The following is a 16,490-nucleotide window of genomic DNA, read 5'->3' on the forward strand; positions in this document are numbered from 1 at the left end:
TTTTCAAAGTGCTTGCCTGTGTGTCCAGAGCTGCAGAGGCAACAGCTTCCCACGCGTGCGTGTGTGCACGCTTGCAGATGCCTTCACAAGTGGCCAGGAGCTGCTGTTACCTACCTACAGCGTTAGCTCCTTGCATGCAGATCTCCATAAATGCTGGACCTTCTCTTCTGCCTCCAGCCCTGGAGCAAGTCCAAGAGAGAGTGGAATTGGTGAAACAAGGAAAAAAGATGGGGGGAGAGGTAGAAGAAGAAAGGGATGCACGCGTGTGAATGGAGAGCAGCAAGAGGCAGGTATGGCTTGCAGAATGAAAGAGGAGGAAAACTGGAAACTGATATTCTAGCAGCTCCTTTCTGAACTTATGTTTTTAAGATGGGCATCCTGTAACTGATGGAGGCTGAGCTTCTTCACTCACTTTGGTCTCAGTCCTAGGAGTTCATTGACAGGGGCTCACCTGCAAACACACCTGTCTAAGAGCAAAAACCAAGGAAGATAAGCTAACAGAAAGTTAAGAAAATTTTAGCTAATGCAATTTCATAGCTTCCTATGGCACCGAATTACTGAAGAAAATCATGTAGCACCCCAAGAACACAAAGCTGCGATTTTGTATCAGGAAAGAAACAGCAGGAGCTGGTAAACCTCAGGAAAAGAAACTGATTCTACCTTACCGCTTTGTAAATGTCACGCATGTTAAACACACCAAGCGCACAGCACAGGAGCGGAAAGGCTTTTAAGCAAAACAGTTTCCAAACATTTCCCTAGGATATCAGCTACCCTCTAACATTAGCGGGAATTTGCCTGCATGAATCCCTCCTGCACTGCTGTCAGATTAGACGCCTTGCAGTGAGGACATGATGAGCATTTGGCCTTTTCCCGTTCGCGGCATTTTTATGATGCTACTAAGAGTACGTCTCACTGCCTTTAAAGCTACTCACACAGGGACCAAGTGTGAATAAGCTCAGCACATCAAAAGAGACGTGGTTTTATAGTCCCATAAAACATGCCTACAAATGCTGACGAACTACTTGTAGTCTCTCCTAATTCTAGTTGACAGCAGGAATAAAGTGCAGCGGACACCAACAGTAACCAGGGAGGGAAAAAAAAACACATCAGACCTAATAAACCTGTACAAGAATCTAGGGAAATGGTTAAAATCCAAGGCAGCACCCATATCTGCAACCAGATTTCCATTTCTTCTACATCAGCCCATAATTAATTACCAGTTCCAGAAGATGAAGGCTGAGGAGCAATTCACAGGCAGGACACTTCGAACACTTTTATTCACAATACCCTTGTTGCTGCTGGCAACTGAAACGCAGATTTCCCATCAGGTGTGGTGGCCTTCACACCTTCACACTCATTCTCAGAGAACTTTCAACTTGCAAAGGGAAGACTTCTAAGTGACATTGTTGGAACAAAGCTGGAAAAAAAACATGTATGCTCTCAAATTGTGTAAATTAGAAAGCATTTGACAGTGGACAAGGATTCAAAACGCAAAAGTTTCACTCAAACTGCCAAGTATCAAAGCAGGGAACACGCCATTCCCCTTTCTGCGTTCCCAAACTCAGAGCAGACTTTTCTCAACCTGGCACCCTAGCCAAGTTGCCGTCTGCTGTAACCAACAGTTTTTGGAAATTTACTGATGGGGCTCTTCACAGGTATTTTTTGCACCTTTTTCCTCCAGTAGACAACAGTCTTTAGGGAAAATAATATGTATACATTTTTAATTCACATATATGCATTTAGCTACTTAAATATTTAGGGATAAATTCCCCTAAAAAAAAAACCATAAAGATATAAATTCACATCTATGCTCAACATTAAAAGGTAAATCCACCTGAAATCAAGAGCCTTTCAAGTCCATAGCAGCATGAGGCTCTACAGTGTGGACAGAAGAAGGTGATTTTTTCCTCGCTCACATACCTGCAAACATTTCATTAAATGAGCTAATCTTTTTCAAATCTCCCAAACCGTAAGCTGGGCGACCTCTTCTGCAATAAAGTGCACAAGTGATCGTACACTGTTCAAACAACTCATTCTTATGCAGGGCTTTATCTCTTTGAACTTTAAAGCAAACGTTAGTGTTTATGAAAGACACTGGATCAACAGCTCTGGGATAAAAATGACTCCCGAAATAAAAGCTGTAGCGCAGAATTATTCACGCACATTCCTGCCGTGCCGCCACGCTAATACGGCACTTCAATTAAAAAGGTGGAGATTTAATTAATTAATTGAATTCCTGGGACAGGCAATAACCCGACGTCGATAGCCAGCTCAGCTCTGGACCTCTTCCAGGCGTGTGTTACCAAAGCAATTCAGTTAGCTTTAAACACACTTCACTTCAGCAGGAATCTTCCTGTTAAAGGGAAAACAGATCGATGGGCATTTCTACCTCGCATTTTTTGTTTTTAAAAGGAAAGTATGCCGTCGCTCTCTGTTCTTTGCCCTTCCGAATGCATAATACATCTTTTGCTGTGGAGTTTCTTTGCGCTTGAAAACTTTCTCACCTTTACCAAGTCAGCTTCAACCACCTTGAATTCCTTCTGCATCTTCTTAAGAGCTTAAGCTTCTTTCAACGTGTAAGGAGATGACTTCAACCATTACGTAAATTGGAACAAGGCTATCAAATGTTTCAGCACAAAGGACGTCACCTACCCCCTTGAAGCATACTTAGCAGGACCAAAATTTAAGATACATCTTCCTGCAACATTGTCTCGTCTCGCCCCAGGTTCAGACAGATGACATTCGTCCCGAACCCCAAATGTTCACTGGAATTTTCAGGCTGTCAGTAGGCATTTGCAGGAGGTAAAGAAAAGAAAGTTGTGTTATATTCCCTGTTCTGCATTTCTTAACAATGTTCTCAGTTTACTTCCAAAAAGAAAGGGGGGGGGGGGGGGGGGGAACGTGCCAAATATCCCGCTCCATAATTATTTAAATCCCCACTTTCAATACCAGCATCCTGGAGAGCGTCATGTTCTCTCTCCCCCCTTTATGCACCGGACATTGAAACTGCATTTCTCTAAAGCTGCAGAAAAATCTCTTGCACAACCATCGCCCTCTCAGCTGAAGGAGAGATGAGCATTAATGAGACACACCAGTCAGGAGTCCAAGGGCATCGGTTCCACACACTTACAACCATTTAAAAGGAACCAGAAAAACTGCCAAGCGCATTATTTTGAGGACAACCGTGAAACCATTAATTTCCACAAGGAAATGTTCTGAAAAAGAATGCTGCTGAGGATTCAAGGCATCACCTGGTGAACTTCCCAAACGCGATGGCAAAAATAAATGGGATTGCAGCACAGCTGACTTACATCTGCATAGACTGCCACGGAGTTGAACCCTCTACACCCTTGCCACGATGATTTAGTGTAGTGAATTGAGTACGAAGACTGCTGGCCTCCACTGCCTTTCCCCTGCTCGCTTGTGTGCTTAAGGACCGATAACTTTTGCTGTTAACTTGCTTACAAAGCGACCAAGTGGCTCAGCTTACTGCAGCAGAGCCAGGCACATCCCCAAGAGCTCTAGCACGACTCCCTGAGAAGCGTGGCAGAGCAAATACAATTTAGCGCAGCTTTTCAGCACAGCTCATGCTGCCGGCCACCAGCCCTGGCTGCATGCTGCATCCCCTGCTTGTATCCTGAGCTCGCTCGTGTGCCCTTCCTCTACGCGAGGAAGAAAACGTCACAGCTTCTGGACGGAGGAGCTCCACGTACAAAGGCAGAGGTTCTCTTACTCTACCGTTTCTGGTATCTCCAGCTCTGCAGTAACAAAAGAGTAGTATGTGGGCAGGCAGGAGGCTTCAATTTCCCTTGCCACAGTTTTCTCACGGTTTCAGCAACGGTTAGACTGCTAAATTACACTATTTGGGGAAAACACCTGAAAGGAAGACCACAAAAGAAGACAGTAATAATTGTCGGCATTTTCTGAGCAGACAGACCATCAGACAGCCTGAGTACTTGTGTTCCGTCGCCCTGGTGCTGCTGAAGATGCAATCTGTGTCCTGGAGCACATGTATCATTTCCCTCGTCTTCTGAACAGAAAATAGAGTTTGGCCACCTTCTGTAAAAAATAAAGAATGAGAACCACGACTACAAATACTGCTGCTATCACAGAAGAAAAGAAGATCTCTTCCTTGGAGGCAAACAGCACCAGCCTAAGCTGATAACAGGATCCCGAGTACGCACGGAGATGTCACATTTGCTGGGTGTTTTCTCTGGCAGCAGGGTATTGCACTCCTACAAAGCAGCTGACAGGACGATCACCCTGTCACTGGAAGGTGGCGTTTCTGAAGCAGCTGAATGAACACTGGCATTATTCGGCGGGGACAGATGCCTCTTTCTCGTCGTGGTATCAGAAGACGGTGCTAAAAAAAAAGGTGAATGAACTGCTCCAAGTTCTAAAAGCAAGGGAGAGCCATCACAGCAAGCATCAGCTGTGTGTCCGCTGCTGCTGCTCCCCTGACACCACTACAACAGCACAGAAGGCGTACTTGCCTTTTACTCCAGCACATACATCGCTCTGCCTTTCACGTAACAAAGCCTAAATGGCAGCACGTCATCACTTGGGACGGGGGAATGCCACGCGTACGTTGAATCGTGCCAAAAAAAAAAACAGAATTCCTTCGCCGGGTAGTCCTGAAGCAACTCTTCGTGTCACTACAGCTCCACCTTCCACTCTAAGACAGCTCGCAGCAATCTCCAGCCCAGTGCTTGGCCCTACAGTAATGACACTCTTCAGGATATCCCACCCACTGCTGCACTGACGAGCTAAATTAGCTCCGTATATAAAAAGAGCAAGTTAAAATTTAAACAACTTCCCAATCTCTCTTGCTGGCACGGCGATACGCAGCTACAGGCCAGGCTGGCTCCGGTACAAATAACTTCACACTGTGTTTTCCTGAACAAGGCTGCCCTACTATTTCGACGAACTGATTTCTTTGTTTGTTTGTTTTCTAGCACTCTGGCATCCAGCTCGAAAAGGTCACTCTGTCTTCCCCCTGACGAGTTCGGTATTATTCCTCTCTTCACAGAGAAGGTCAAAAATATATCTGCATGTTTGGTATCTAAACATTGCCTGACTTTGTGCCACCCATCCAATACGGTACCGCAGCGCTCTGTGCTGTTATTAGGAAGCATTCAGAAATCCAGCTTAAAAAAAAAAACAAACACCACGCTGCTCAAAACAACTCTCTCACGTTTTCCACAAAGGACAATTTGCAGCCCACCACGAGCGCGCCTTATTACTTTTGTGCCGAACCACAAAGAGGTAACCTCGCTGCAACGTATTTCCCATGCAGGGCTGCACAATGTACGCGTGGCAAAGATTACCCATGTGAATTGCCGAGCCACGTGACGCTGCTCCAGCAGGATGAATAACTTGCATTCATTAGGATCTGCAGGAATTGCATCGTTTCCCCGATGCGCCCCACCACTAACCTACTTCCTCCAGATTTTCATCCTCCCCCAACAGCAGGCGCGTTTAAATATGAACACTTTTAAACCTGAGTTTTCTGCTCCCCCTGCCACTATTGTAAGATCTTCCCTCAAAAAAGTATCCCTGTTTGAAAACACGGCATAGAAATAATTTTGTCTTGGGCTCAGATGTTTTATTCTACTGTAAAAAAAAATAATCTGCTCACATGAAACTAACGTACAAAAAAACCACGAGGCTTCCAATAGAGAAATAGAAGATTGCCTCCTTTCCATGTCAGTCAATGCTCATCTATTACCCTAAAACAGCAAGAGATTACGGAGTTTAAAGTGCTGCTTTTGTGCACTGAAAAAGCTGTCTGTGACTTCTGGAAGCTGTTCAGACTCCTTCTGACGCTTGTGCTGTCAGGCTAATAGCAATGAAGTCTTTACAGGTGGGCTGCTACGTATTTCTTGGCCCTTTTTTCGCAGAAAGCTTGGTCACGTATTTTCTCCCTAACACAGGAAGCTCACTCGTTCTCTGTATGTGCACACCTACACACGCTTCTGTATAAAACGTTTTATCCACGTTATTTGGTAATAGCCAGCATAACTCACTCCCGACCGCGCCACTCATGAGGAATGAAACCATCACAAACCCACACTGATAAGGGGGAATTACCAGCCCTGTCATTCTGCTTCACTGAAGATAAGATCTTGGATGATTCTTAGTACCAAGCTTTATCCCGCTACAGCAAAGTTGGCAGAACTCAAAGCTCTTGAAGGTTTTCTGGACCTCATGGGTGACAGAAAGGAGGCTGGAGATTCCCCCCGCCGGATCCTTTCCTCACGCCCTTAACTCTTCCCTTTAATGGGGACAAACAGCTTTGATTTTATGATATTCTTTTGTTTAGAAAACCAGTCGTTCACCTCTGGCTGGACATTCCCGATCAATTTTTTAAAGAACAATACTTAAGGAAGGTGAAAATTCGTATCAAGGTGAAAACTTATTGTGATTTCTTTAAATGAAAGCACCGACTCCTTTAGAAATACATGTAGGTAGGGAAGGAGACAGTAGGCATGATCAAAAGGCCCATAACTTGGTATTTTTTCTGTCCATGAAGTATTTGCATTCAGAGCATGCGCACACAGTCATACCTGTGTAAGGAAAAAACCCTTGTGCATCATGGCACAAACACACAAACCTTTAGAGAAGCAGTAAAACAGGCACGTGACCTACAGTGAAATTGTGTGTTAGTATTGGAGCCAGAGAGCATTTTTCAGGAACAGGACAGAAGTGGAATGACCAAAATAAACCTTGCCACCTCTTGTAAATTACGCCAGGCTAATTTCTTCGAACTCCTCTAGCAAATCCTGGGTGAGGTGTCCATCCGTGTATTAGACATAGGGGAAATTCCAAAATAAATACATGAAAAAAAATAAAACCAATCTAACGAGAGTGTGTGCTGGCCTCACAAGTAGGACAGAACAGACGTGTGACAGACAGCTCTGCTGCCTGGGAGAGCCTCAGATCCTAAGGTGATAGGCGTGGTACCAAATAAAGCCTAAGCATGGTACAGCTTTAGTATGCTGTGGCTCAGAATATGAATCAAATAAGACTTCGCTGAAAACATGCTAGCAGCTAGTGTCTCAGCTGACTAGAACCAAGGCACGATGACAAGAGAAGACAAGCGATTAGAGCTGTGACACTTTATAAGACAGGCATGACATGGTAACATGGAACAAAAATGTCACTGTTTGAAAGCTTCTGCTAAATCACTTGGTAGGCAAAAGGAATCAACCTCTCCATACACTGGAAGGATGAAACCACAGATTTTTTTTCTGATATTTAAGCTCATTGGAATTTAAAAGTCTGCTCTAAATGTGCCCACTTACCAAAAGTCAAGACAAATTCCAGTCCAGCTGTCTCTTAACATGACAGAACTGTTTTCTGTGATATTCTGGTTAAAAAAAAAAAGCTGTCCTAAGCTCCAAGTGTGCCCACCTGAAGGCTCCTTACCTGCAAGACATCTTGGATCTTCACCCACACATCAACCATGTCGTAGAGCTTGATATCACCATCGTACTGGCTGCAAGGAGAGGCCACTGTTTGCTGAAGGTGTCCAAGGACGACAGAGTGCGCAGCAGCCACGGCGTTGAATTTGTCAAAGAGAAGCTCTAGCAGTTCCAGCAGCAACCTGCAAACCACCAGGACAAGGTCCACTCATTCTCCAGAAGACACCAGAGCACACCATCACGCTGCACATCGGAGCAGCAGGCAGGAGTCACGGGATTGTGACTTCAGCCCCTGCTTTGTGACAGAAACTTTGTGCAACTGGGGAAGCTTCAAACCCCCTGGGGGCTTAGGTTGGGGCTTCAGCTGTTAGCAGCTCAAGTTTGGTACCTAAATACTTCTGAGCACCTTCCTTTTCGCACCGTCCTCAATACACAAGCTCTTCACCTTTAGTGTGTTCAACTTGGGGGTGTAGGAAAGACAAATAGATTCATCACCACACAGCATTTCAATACCATGATAGTAGTAGAGACCATTTTAAGTTCCCAGGTAGAGCAGCAGACAGGGATGGAGACCACCTGCCTTCCCCGGAAGGCAGGAAGAGTGTCAATTCAGTAAGAATTTACTTACCCATACAAAATAATGCAAGACACTCATTTTAAATTATGAAATAAGCACTATGGAAGGTTTTAAACAACATGAAGGATTAAAAAAAGAAAAAGATTAAACAACAGGAAACCTAAACCATCAAGCTCTTCAGTTGTGTCAATTATAAAGATTTTTTTGTAAGATGCTACAGCTATGACCTCATCAAAACGTACAGCACATTACCTGCTCCTACAGCTTCTTTACTGCCCAATTACTGTAATTAACGTACCTTTGCCAAGTCCTAAATATTTTGTGATAAGGCAATGACTCATTACATTTGATCTTCTTGTTTGGGAAAAGGAACATTCTGGTGACTTCACTGCCATTTGATGAGCAATGCAAGTACGTGTGTAACCCCAACACAATGTGAAGGTAACACTTCCCAAATCCCTGTGTTGGGCACTTTCAAGCTCTGACAGACAGGCTCCATTACATTTCACCGCAGCAGTTCAGGAACTACCATGCTCTTGCTGCGTCTTCCCAGCAGAGGTTATTATCCCCAGAGGAGGACAGAAGATCTGCAGGAGAAGCAGATCTGCCTTCACTCATTAACCATCACACTACAGCCTTCTGTTTGTTAACGACCACTAATAAGGTGTGCATCTGTGCCTCGGCCACTTTAATTCGGTATGCAAATACTCCGCATATATCCAGTTTCATCAGCTGTTTAAGCCAGAAGCTGGAGGGTTAATTGGAGAATCTGAGAAGCTGCTGCACATTTGCTGCTGGTACCACCAGACAGCGGGAGTCATCTGGCATGATGCTGTGGCTAAAACCACCTACCTTAGCCTAAACCTCTAGCCTGCAAAGGACAGAAGCTTGCAGTTATTCAAAAACACAAACATCACTTCATTTTATACATATATACACACACACAGAGCTGTATAATGCTGCACTTATGTAACCCTCCCACGAATCTCACATGGACCATCCACCTATCAGTGACATCAATTATGCAGCTCAAATAGGTAAGCAGAAGAGCACCTTGATACGACTGAAAGAGCCCGTGGATAAGTCCTGGAGAGTACGGTGACCAGTTCAAGTGGTCAGAATATATGTAACATTAAAAAGATGTTTTTTAGGCATCATCATACTCATGAAAGACACAGGGACATTAATATCCCCATACCTTAAGTGGCTATTGAACTAAGACATTCAAGCAATCCAAGAGAACTGTTGAGTATAATGATTTCCTTCTTGTTTAAGAAAGGCAAAAATGCCTAATGATGGAAGGGGAGTCGTTCTCCTCCATTTAGGTTTTGTATAAAGCCTGTCCAAGGCAGAGACGTTGCTCCTACAGAAGGAAGATCTATACAACTTCCTCCCTCCCTGACCACCTTTGTCCCATCATCGATGTTATCAGTGAAGAAGATAGTGCAGTGTGCAAACAAAGCTGCCTGAAAAAAACCTTGCATCATTTTTATCCAAATACCTCCTCCAACCAATTCTGGACCATGAGAGAGGTGAGTATGGCTTCAACAGCCCCTACAAGGTTGTAGAGCTTCTCAAAGCAAGTACCAGAGAGGGGTGAAGAGGCAGCTAGGGGAGGTGGCTGCTCAGCCACAAGCCAGCAACACGAAGAGGAAAAGCAGGTGTGGGAGCATTGGGAAAGAGGAAATTTCCTAATCGAGGAACCAACATGCAGCTTTGATAGCAATGCCAAAAAGTTGGCCTCGTGAGGTCAAATGGATTCTTTGCCACAAAGAAAAATTAGCAATGCAAGCCTAAGCTCTACTAACATCCCACTGCTAATGAAAATTTAATTCTCTACATACCTCATTATTGACCCAGGAAAGTACGAATTTGCAGAACCAAACTCGCTGGATAGTTTGACAAATTCATTTTTATTGATTCTAAGTGAGCTTCATCTCACATTACCAACTTATTTATGAAGCCATTACTAAAATAGTATTACACTGAACAGAGTTATTTGGTCTTCCCATCTGCCTGTTCTCATGGTACAGACTGACAGAAATGAAGCGCCCCCAGCCACGTCCTTCAGCCTCACTAACACCATGGTACATCATCCGTTCTCAGCCAAAATCATTTTTCCGCTTCTGTCTTCAAATGACCCTGCACCTCTAACCTTTATTTTATTTTCTCTAAAAGTCTTCTAAATCACAGAACCAGAGAATATCCCAAGTTGGAAGGGACACACAAAGATCATCGAGTCCAACTCCTGGCACCACACAGGTCTACCCAAAATTTTAGACCATACGACTGAGAGCACAGCCCAAACGCTTCTTAAACTCTGACAGGCTTGGTGCCATGACTACATCCCTGACGAGCCTGTTCCAGTGCCCGAGCATCCTCTCAGTGAAGAACCTCTTCCTGATGTCCAGCCTGAACCTCCCCTGTCGTTTGACACCATTCCTTTGGGTCCTATCGCTGGTCACTAAAGAGAATGGATCTGCGCCTGTCCCTCCGCTCCCCCTCGTGAGGAAGCTGTAGGCCGCCATGAGGCCTCCCCTCAGCCTCCTCTTCTCCAGGCTGAACAGGCCTGGTGTCCTCAGCCGCTCCTTATATGTCTTTCCTTCTAGGCCCTTCACCATCTTTGTAGCCCTTCTCTGGACACTAATAGCCCTTCTCTGGACACTAATCCGTCAGGTCGTTTTTGGAAGAAGGTGACCCAAAAGAGATGCAGACCCAGGCAGTGTCAGACAGCCAAGAAGACAAAACAGTGTAAAATAACATGGCCCAGATTTTATGCACACGGGGTTGCAGCACCGAGTGACCCACACAAAACACATACAGACAATGACAGGAGCCTGGCTTGGGCAATTTGTCAAAGCAATCTCGTAACCCCTTCACCGAGAAATATGGTAAATATGCTGAGAGACAGTGACACACACCCGGAAGCAACTCCTATTGTCTGGGCACTAACGGAGAATGAATCGATGCAAAGCGACTGCTGACACCTGAATGAGGTTGCTAATGACAATCCATGCGTCTTCACAGCAATAATGTCCTTGGCCTGGTCAGAGTGCTGGCGTGTGTATAATTTCTATATTTATTTTAAGGCTTTGAGATTAAATAAAAGGCTGGAAATGTCTTCCAAACATGTAGGGAAAAATGCACTCAATGCAATCAGTAGGATTTCGGTACAAAATCATCAGTACACCTCTTTGTCTTTGGTCGGGTTTTCAGCTACAAGTAAGGCTCAGGCAATGTATCCCTCCCAAAAACCTGTCCCATAAATCTGGCCCTCAAGTGGGCACGCGTCTGGATTATTACTCATCTACAGTCAGCAGCCTTCCTTATCTCAGGAGATACCCACAAATTCATTAAGACATAGCAGTACTCCAAGCTAAGGCAGCACGGCCTCCTCTGTGATGCCCTGTCCTCCGCAACCCAAGACTTGTATTTCTAAACATGCAGGTATTGTGCTCTAATGAACCACTAACTAAGCATAACTGGTACAGAAAGAGACAGGGATCTCCTGGAAGGAGTCCAGCGGAGGGCCTCAAAGATGATACCGGGCCTGAAGCATCTTCCCTATGAGGAAAGGCTGAGAGACCTGGGTCTGTTCAGCCTGGAGGAGACTGAGAGGGGATCTTATCAATGTGTACAAATACCTGAAGTGTGGGAGACAGCGGGATTTGGCCAACCTCTTTTCAGTGGTTTGTGGGGACAGGACAAGGGGCAATGGCCACAAAATGGAGCCCAGGAAGTTCTGCCCCAACATGCGAAAGAACTTCTTCACAGTGAGAGTGACAGAGCACTGGAACAGGCTGCCTAGAGAGGTTGTGGAGTCTCCTTCTCTGGAGATATCCAAGTCCCATCTGGACGCCTACCTGGGCAGCCTGCTTTGGGGAACCTGCTTTGGCAGGGGGGTTGGACCCAATGATCGTGCGAGGTCCCTTCCAACCCCTACAATTCTGTGATTCCATGATAATTGTGTGCTTTGGGAAACCTGAACATCAGCTGTGTCACGGGACCATGCAAGCCTTTCTTCTGTGAGCTCACTGGTAAAAACATCCTGCTGCTGCTATATGAAGAGTCTTCCAGTTTCACACCAGCTCTCCATGCAGCCAGACTGCTTACCAAGGAGAGTGGTTCAACCCAAGAACAATATGCCCATGACAGAACGGACCACACATTATTAGTGCTGGAACTGCTGCTTCCTCTTGTGCATGTTCTTATTAAAAAGCCCAGTACCCAACAGCACGGACAAGATTTGCTCCTGGCAGGCATACTGGGGCTACAGGACTTCGAGAGAATGAACTCAATGAACCTCTGAAAATCTAAGCCAAGAGCCCACTGGCCAAGAGCCTTTTGGCCCTGTGAAGACAACACCTGAAAGTACATGAGAGACATCGTTACTCCCTGGGAGCTCATTGAGTCATAACAAAAAAAAAATATCTTGATCTCAACAATCTGGGGGCAATTCAGGTTTTTTATACATAAATGAAGAAGGCGGCCACACAAAAGGTAGTCAAAAAATAGTAATCGAAGATCAGTGCCTGATCTCTTTTCCAGTTCTTGTACAATGAGGGGGCTCTACTTTATTTTTATGTGGCTACCCAAAAAGTATTACACCAGAGGCAGAAATTATCAAGTGGAATGAAGCATCACCCTTTTTACAGGGATAAGACACGAGCCAACCTTTGAGGGCCACCAGACGACAACGCAGAAATGCATACGACGTGTTCTGTGCATACCTAACGAGCCAAGGGGATCCTGTCCACCAGAGGGTTCAACACACAGCCTCTGACCTGCCCTGCCCTCACACCTCCTCTGTCATCTCATTAGTCATTTGATCTGCCAGCAGGAAGAATTTTTTTAATGGATATCCTTTAAGAACAGAGGCACTGAGCTCAGTGTTAAGAGACTGAGAGGCATTCATGTGTGACTAGTTTTCAGGTGAACTGAAAAGCATTTTACTCACCAAATCCTAAGGTCAAATCAGCATTGTGGCTGACAGGCTAATGAGCAGTTAAGTAGTTTCAGGCGCTACATCACGCTCAAATTTGGGGGTCTTACAGAGCTCTCTTGAAACAGGAGGACCTCGTTGTGATGTCTTTGTTTTTTTCCTTGACAGCAGGAAAAAGTCACTTAGTTCTAATTTTAAATTGTAGATAATTTAAGGGGTGGTATACTTTTCCAGACTATAATTCATTCTTTTCAATATAAATGAATTTACCTCCTTGCTGTAAACTTCTCATGCAATTTTGGTTTAGAAACTATTCTAATTATCTCCTTACTCGACATGAATTAAAGACACTTTCCACAGCTCTGGAATATAAGCATCCTAAGGGCTCATAAACTCCAACTAATCACACGCCAAAACCCATTAAAGTTTTCTGCACCTTACCTAGCCCTCTGGGCAGATTAACATCATTAAAATATGATATGATCCAATTTTATCAATTTCAATGGGCAACCAATACCCATGTCACCTCTCAAGACCAATTCATAAAACAAGTGTCAGGCATACATTACGTTCCATCGTGATATCAGAGATGAAAATTCTGCCCTCTGATCCACCCAAAAAAACTGCTATGGTTTCACCAAGATTTCAGTACCATAAGGCTACTAACTCTTCACAACGTAATTGTTTCCACAACAATAATGCTAGGAATTGAAGAAGAATTCTTTACCAAGCTGAACTTTTCCTTGGGAGCAATTTCCATTATAAATATTTTGTGTGATGAAGACACATGGTTTTGTTTTCAGTCTTCTTCTCCACTATTTCCCTGTGGGCAGTGATCACTGCAACGTGCAGTGTCACAAATTGAGATTTCAGCTAAAAATGATAGCTAGCCCTTACGGAGTCCTGTTTTAGTGACTCCTGAAGAAGAGCAAAAACACAGCTCTTGGTTGGCTTCCACAGTTTGCTATTAATGTAAATGGGGCTGCAAAGCAATTAGAAACTTGGCCATATATTTACTGATATAATTAGTTCCATATATGATTTCTGAGCTTTGCACCTGCACCAGCTTAATTAGACTCTGCTCCACTTGAAATAAATAACTAGGCTGAATCTTCTCTTTCAAACTTCTATTACGTATGAACTTAAAAATTTCTCTGGCATCAGCACCAAGCGTAAAGTCATGATTGAGTGCAACACAAGACTATAATATTTGTTTTGGCACCAAGTGTTCTTTGCACCATACATACCAGCAGTCTGAGACAGCATTACAATTCAATCTGTTGTAAAGCCGCTTAAAACGAAAGGTTAAGGTTAAAAAAATAATCAAGCGCTTAACGTTACATACCTCTTACTACTTAAGTAATGCTGGCTTCTACTGTGCTCCCACCTTCAAATCTGCATTTCAAACATCTGTTTAGCCAAAATATTCTCTTTCGCAGCCACGCACAGAAGGAAGCATCTCCCTTACCCACATCCTTCGCTGAGAACAACACTACCTCCCCTTACTGAATATATTTCCTACATTCCCAAGCCATTCAGGTGCTCAGGACACATCAAGCCACTCAGCGAGACGCAGGAATTTCTCAAAATGTTAGCATTTCAGAACTCTGCTGGTGCAAAAAACATTATTGTCACTCCTTCAAACGGCAAGCAGACATAACACCCTTCTCCAGACTTCTTTTTACAGCAACCAAGTTTCAGTGCCGAAATATCCTTACCTGGGCTGATTTTCCTGGGAAATATTTTCCCCTCTCTGGTAACCATTGTCTGCCACCTGTGTCGTGGAGCGCTTAACAATCTGCTTGAGTTCTTGTTCTAGGCGATCCTGGATGGCTTTCACTGTTTCCGGGATTTTTTTCAGCTTGGCCAGCCCTTTGATGAGTATGCCCATGAAGACGGTGCTGTTCTCCTCTGGATCCAGATCCGTATCTTCCTTAATTTCCAGAAGGCTTGTTTCTCGCACTGCAATATAGTTTACAAAGCAAAATCCAAGATTTAAACTAAGCACCACGCGTAACACTTCAGGCAACCAAGGAATAAGCAAGGAGACATCAGCAGTCAGATTTTGGGGAGGTGGGAGAGGGCAGTGGATGTTTTGCTTTGCTTGTGAAGTTCCCTACAAACACAACAGCCTGCACTTTCAATTGACTTCAAAACAGAGCTTATGGTGTCTTATATATTAGTGAGGAAGCAGAGGAAGCCTGGTGCAATTAAGATATCCATAAATGAGGTGTTCTATCACTACAACCCCCTGTGTTTCAAGGAGGTAAAAACTCTGAATTTCCAACCCAGCTGCTTCCCTTCACTAGATTTCTCCACAAGAGAGAAATTTTCCGTATAAACACTATCAAGCCTAACAGACTTCTGATTAATTCAGCAAAGTTTACCCCGCCGAGGTGAATTATTGCCCAATGTTATCCCATTCTGCTTTATTACGTCTGTCAAGGGGTTGATGAAGCTACTCAAATCTTTCAGGGAGGCTTCTAGACAGGAAAAACTAGAAGGATTAGAGAGGATGTGGTGGATGCAGCCCTCCTGAAGGCCCAGGGATTGCACAGGGAGAAATTCTGTTGCTAAGCGACAAGAGGAGAAAGGCAATTGGTACCACGCTCATTTTAAGTACCATCATTAATCAACATTTCTTTATTTACAGATAACACCCAGCAACAACAAAAGGACGCCTCTGCTGAAGCCCGGGTGAAGAGTTTAATAAATATATCAAAACACCAGCGAGAAGTAAGTGTCTTCGAGGAACCTTCACCACAGCATCCTGGCAGATCCCCAGCCATACTCGTTAGCAGCTGGAGCAGTGGTACTTGGACAATCGGCTCCAAAGGACGTGGCTGAAGCCGTGCCATCCACCATACCAGCTCCTAGGAATGGAAATCCAACAGGAATGGAAACAAAACGGCTGCTTTGTCATCCTGGTACCGAGCTCTGGCGAGGGCTGTTGGATGGCAGATGCCTCCCGTGGATTCTGTGCTCAACAGATTTTTCGCTTAAATCAAAAATTTGTCCAAGAACCTGAATAAACATCAAAAGATCCACCGGCAGGATTGCAATGGCATGGTAGAAATGAAGAACGGCACGTCGCAAGCAGCGCACAGCCCTGTCGCCGTCTAAAGCTACGGCACTCCGAGCAGAGAGCAGCAGCACCCTGCAAGTCAGCAGGAGATCAAGAAAACGACGTCCGTATGGTGCCACTTCACAAACAGCACCACAATAAGCAGATAAAGCTTATTTCAGCGGCAGCTGACACCAGCCTCGACAGCAAGAGCTTGTCATGTAATCCCAGGCACGGCACCTCGAGCTCACACCACGCGCTGCTCGCCCGCTCGTCTTCCAGCCTCCAGCACCAGCAGCGCCGCCAGGTGAGAGGGAGGTAAGAAGGGACCCCATGGGGTCACCCCGCACCACAATGCAGAATGCCATTGGGTTTTAGGTCATCGGCATCGGGGAAAAATGTATGGGGGGTTACAGAGTGCTTTCTTCCCCTTTCATGCACATGAGTTTTTCAATTAAATTCTATTTAAACTTGCAATTTGGC

At 44.7% G+C, this 16,490-nt stretch overlaps 1 protein-coding gene across 2 annotated transcripts in view; it reads right to left on the reverse strand.

Annotated features, from left to right (window-relative positions):
* Positions 1–16,490, reverse strand: part of EXOC4 (exocyst complex component 4) — a 379,564-nt gene that overhangs the window by 312,974 nt on the left and 50,100 nt on the right. For both annotated transcript variants that reach the window (XM_035319681.1, XM_035319676.1), the window contains exons 6-7: positions 14,662–14,905; positions 7,429–7,606 (exon numbers count right to left, since the gene is read on the reverse strand). In XM_035319681.1, coding sequence (XP_035175572.1) covers positions 7,429–7,606; positions 14,662–14,905 — 422 coding nt within the window. The remainder of the gene's footprint in view (positions 1–7,428; positions 7,607–14,661; positions 14,906–16,490) is intronic.

This window comes from Oxyura jamaicensis, chromosome 1 (assembly GCF_011077185.1).
Source record: "Oxyura jamaicensis isolate SHBP4307 breed ruddy duck chromosome 1, BPBGC_Ojam_1.0, whole genome shotgun sequence".
In the NCBI taxonomy this organism is placed as follows: Eukaryota; Metazoa; Chordata; class Aves; order Anseriformes; family Anatidae; genus Oxyura; species Oxyura jamaicensis.